Raw genomic sequence first — 4,692 nt, forward strand, 5'->3', positions numbered from 1 at the left:
CCCCCCTGGCGCCCCGCCGCCGCTCGTCCTCACGCGGCTCCACCTTGCGCCTCAGGATGAACCGGTCCGCGTCCGCGTCCACCGCCGACTCGCACGTCCGCTACCTCCGCGACCGGCTCTCGGCCAAGCTGGGCGTGCCCGAGGAACCGGCGGCCGCCCCCAAGACCGTTAGCAGCAAGGCGGCGGAGCCCAAGGCCCGGCGCAAGGCCGCCCCGGCCAAGGCGAAGACCCCCAAGCCCAAGCCGCGGGAGCCGCTCCGACTGTCGCCACCCCTGGCCGCGCCGTCCGCCGTGCGCAGGGTGCTGCGCAAGGCCGAGGACCGGGACGCCAGGGCCGCGGACAGGGTCAAGGTCACCGTCGCGATCTCGTCGCGGCAGCCCAAGTCGTCCCCCCAGCCCGGCCGCTCGTCGCGGGCGTCCACCGCGTCCACGTCGACCTCGCTGAGGGACGCCGTCCTGTGCGAGGCGCGGCGCCCGGGCTCCAAGACGGGCCGGCACGACGGCTACCCGGCCGAGCCCGTGACCATCACGCGCAGGTCCGCGTCCGGCACCGGCGCCGCCCAGGACGACGCCGGGGTCCGCAGGCGCAGCAAGCGGCCCCGCCCGGAGGCGCTCGTGTTCTCCGGCGCCGACCCCTCGCCCAGGGTCATCGCATCCAAGCGGGCTGCCCTCGGCGCTGTCCCCACGCTCCCGAGAGCCGCGCAGGCCTCACCGCTGAGGTCCCCAAGAACGACGGTCAGCTCTCCGAGGCCCGCCCCTCTGCGGCCCGCCGGCCGGCATCTGTCGCTGGTCGACAGCATCCGCGCGCCCTGCAGGCCGAGCCCCCCACGGCCGAGCCCGCCCAGGACCACGACGAGTAGGCCTGCGCAGCCCGCCGTGCGCCACTGGCCTGCGTCCGGGCCCCCGGGTTCTAGCCACTTCTTCGAGCACCTCTTCCTGCGCGACATGGCCTCCGTCGGCCGGAGCTTGTCCGTGGCCGAGCGGGCCCGGGTGTTCGGCGCCGAGGGTCCTCCGCCCGTCCGGCGCCCGGCGTCCTTCCGGTCGGAGCCGTCGCTCGACGTCTACCTGCAGCAGAAGAAGCCCGTGTCCGAGTCGCGCTTCCGGAGCCTGGACAGGCTGCGGCACTCACGCTCCTCGAGCCCGCCGACCCGGGCCGTGCTCACGGACCGCGACCACGACTTCTACTCCATGGTGCAGCGCTTCGAGTCTGAAGAGAGGGGGTGCCGCAGCGCGAGCGAGCCTCCCGCCGCCACCCCCGGGCCGCCTCCGCCGCCACTGCCCGCGGACAAGGCGAGCTCGCGGTCGTCGACACTCAGCAGGTCGCCGTCGCACCGCCGCATCCAGGGCGCGCGCTCTTCGCGCCGACCGGCGCCCGCCCCGGTGGAGGGCGTCCAGGGCGTGCGAGTGGCCGCGCGCAGCTCTGACGAGCCCAAGCGCCGCAGCCTGAGCCTCAGCTCGACGGACGCCGTCAAGGCCGAGCACCAGGACTACCAGGCCTACGTGCTGGAGCTGGTGCACTCCACCAAGAAGTCGGAGCGCTTCCGCGAGCTCAACGAGTTCTACTCCAAGCTGGAGCGCATGGGGCAGCTCGAGAGGACGGCGTCGACGGGTGACCTGCGGCCTCGGCTCCGCAACGAGGAGATCATCGACTACGACCGGTGGCGCAGCGTCCGCACCAAGGAGCGCGCCGAGGAGGAGCTGCAGCACATCTACCGCCGCCTACGCGAGGACCAGCGCAGCAAGGACCTGCTGTTCAGTACCAAGGACGTGGTGCGCTGGAAGGGCGACCGCGGGCTCCGCGTGAAGGACCGCTCCGTCGAGGACCTGCGCACGCACTTCCGCCGCCTGAGCACCGAGGACGCGTCGCCGTCGCGGCGCGGCCCGCCGGGCCACGACGTCTACAAGCCACTGTGGCGGGGCAACTCTGTCGTCAACCTGGCCAACAGCCTCAAGCGCACCACGGCCTCGCACCGCGGCCGCCCGGTCGTCGGCGAGTTCGTGTCGCGGTCGCTGGACCGGAAGCACCTGAGCCGGCACGAGCAGGTGGGCGGCATCGGCAACCGCCTGTGGAGCAGCCTGTCGCTGGAGCAGGTCAACGCGCTCAAGAACCAGCTGAGCGAGATCTACAGCGGCTGCCCCGGGCGTCGGGCGGCGCCGCGCGCGTCCGCCTGCGAGGTGACGGTGAGCGAGGAGGCGCACGACCCCGGGCACCTGTACGTCCGCAGCAACTCGCTGGTCAGCAGCGAGGACCTGTACGCCGAGATCCTGATGCGCCGGCAGCTGCGGCGCGCCGAGAGCCTCAAGGCAGACTCGATCGGCTCGCTGTCCGTGTGGCGCGACGAGGACGACTCCCAGCCTCGGACGAGCAGGGTGGCGCCGGCCGTCGGCCAGGTGCTCAGCGAGGCCGAGAAGAAGCGCCTGTCGCGCACCCTCTGCCAGGAAGTCATGAGCCGGCGGCGCGCGCGCAGCGTCATGTCGCCGAGGGAGACCCTGGGCGCGCAGGCCGCCGCCGACGCCAAGGTAGTCGGCAAGTGGACGCCGTCGTCCCCGCGGACCTGTTACTCGCTCGAGCTGTCCGACCACGGCCATGGCCACGACCTGCTGCTCGTCCTCGACGCTCCGCCCGCCGCTGCCGCGCTGCCACCGCCACCGCTGCCGCCGCCACCGCCGCCGCTTCCGCAGCAGACGCGCAAGCAGGTCAAGGAGGTCAGCAGGCCCGCGGAGCAGGAGGCCCGCGCCGTGTCGGCCAGCGAGACCGAGAGCGCGAGCTCCACGGCGTCCACGCGCACCGTCATCCGGGTCGACACGAGCTCGGCGCCGGGCTCGGGGCCGGGCACGGCCGCCGTCCAGAGCAAGGTGGAGTACTTCGAGAGCATGGAGAGCAGCGGGCCGCCCTCGCTGGGCGCCGTCGCGCCTCCCGTGGCCGCGGGCCCCGCCGGCCCCACCGCGGCGCCAGCGGCCTTGGAGAGCAGCCGGGCCAGCTCGGCCGAGCGCACCGACCTGATCGATAGGCGGCCTGCATCGTCGGCTGCATCGGCGTCGTCCCCTGGTACGAGCCGGCTGTCGAGCTCACAGTCCGACCTGCGGGAGCTGTTCGGCGAGAGCGCCGCGGGCAGGCAGTACGCGGCGGCCCTCACGGCCCCGGCGGCCCCGCGGGCCCGGCCGCCCCCGCCGCGCCACCCGCGCTCCGCCAGCCTGGAGAGCCTGCTGTCGCCCACCGCCTCGCCCGACCCCACCAAGTACTACCGCGCCTACATCCGCATGGTGAAGGGCGGCGACGTGCGCCGCCTGGCGGACCGCTTCGAGAGCCTGGACGACCTCACGTACATGTGCGTGCGTGCGGGTGAGGCGCGTGCCCGGGCGCGCATGGCCAGGGCGTGCCGCAGCGACCCGGACCTGGCGCGTGCCGGCCGCCCGCACCCCGACCACCAGGTGGTGGTGCGCGGCCACGAAGCCGGCGACGTGGACTGGCTGCGGCGGCGCTACGAGGCGGGCCGCGCCGCCAAGAGGACGGCGTCGTCGCCGGTGCCCCGTCGGCCGCTCGAGGACCGCTTCATGCCGCACATCAACGTCATCAGCAAGACGGCCAGCCTCCAGCGCCGCACCGCCCCAGGCGCCGCTCCCGTCAAGGAAGCCGCCGCCGAGGCCGACCGCGTGCACACGGGCCACGTCGACCGGCTGCGCAGCAAGTTCGAGTCGGAGCTCTCCCTGCTCGGGCAGATGTTCACGTCGACGCCGGACGTGCACGAGCTCCGCGACATCGCCCCCTTCCTGGGCTGCCGCTGGGTGGCGCACCAGTACCCTGAGCCCGAGCCGGAGCCGCCCCTCAGCCGGTCCATGTCGGCCCTGGACGTGGAGCGGGTGCGCTCTCCCGGGCGGCCGCCTGCCCGGCCGCGCCCCGCGTCCGCCTCCCCCACGCGCCGCCAGCCCGCCTCCATCCTCAAGCAGGCCAGGTACGCTGTCACCGCCCTCGCACAGATTGTCAATAAACTCCGGCTCTGCTAAGTAGGTAAATTTTGCGGCCATAAGAGGAGGCTAAAGTCCCGCCCGGCCCGTCCAGCGCGCTGGCGGGCTCCGCGCGGCGCTCGCAAAGCCTTGCACGGGAAGACTTCTCACATTGTTTCTCAAAAACCCGTGCACCGAAAAAATCCAAATTTGGCAGGTGGGTCCTTGAAGGACTAATCTCGATGTCGAACCTATTCGTTTGCCTCCGACATTGCCTGTATTGCCTACAATGAACCCCTTGACTCGGCCACAACAGATTTCTTCGTGGGCGCTTTTTGTGAAAAAGGGCTCTGGTACGCTGTAGCCACATCCTTTATCTACCTAGTATCAAAATCTGAGATCGATATCTCCAACGGTTTGGCTGAATTCCTGCATACGCCGGACCTCTGCACGGGTCGTCACGGTTGTTTCCTTCGGTCAGACAGCGAGAGTCAGAAGAATGAAGGACCGGCCCTTATCATCCCCACTGCCCCTCGTAAAGCTGAGACAGCAGCAGAGCGCCGAGGACCTGCGACATGCAGAACCGTGCCGTGCGTAGCCGAGCCGCACGTCCGTGTTGTGCGTACGCTGGGCGAGGGTATTTTGACAATACATGTAAATAAAGGTATTTGCGCCGCGTCTTGACGTGAATAAGCTGTGGCGTGCCCTTGTGCACCTCCCGCGCCCAACGCGCGCGGGCCCGCTAAGA

The 4,692-nt window shown here is 71.4% G+C and overlaps 2 protein-coding genes across 3 annotated transcripts in view; both read left to right on the forward strand.

Annotated features, from left to right (window-relative positions):
- Positions 1–4,692, forward strand: part of LOC113204065 (sorbin and SH3 domain-containing protein 1) — a gene marked incomplete in the record, with an annotated part of 111,520 nt that overhangs the window by 88,500 nt on the left and 18,328 nt on the right.
- The window catches only part of LOC127751770 (uncharacterized), an 18,293-nt gene continuing 13,656 nt past the window's right edge, over positions 56–4,692 (forward strand). For both annotated transcript variants that reach the window (XM_052275817.1, XM_052275823.1), the window contains exon 1: positions 56–3,952. In XM_052275817.1, coding sequence (XP_052131777.1) covers positions 57–3,952 — 3,896 coding nt within the window. In that variant the 5' untranslated portion in view covers position 56. The remainder of the gene's footprint in view (positions 3,953–4,692) is intronic.

Source organism: Frankliniella occidentalis, unplaced genomic scaffold, assembly GCF_000697945.3.
Source record: "Frankliniella occidentalis isolate FOCC.00 unplaced genomic scaffold, Focc_3.1 Scaffold9, whole genome shotgun sequence".
Lineage (NCBI taxonomy): Eukaryota > Metazoa > Arthropoda > Insecta > Thysanoptera > Thripidae > Frankliniella > Frankliniella occidentalis.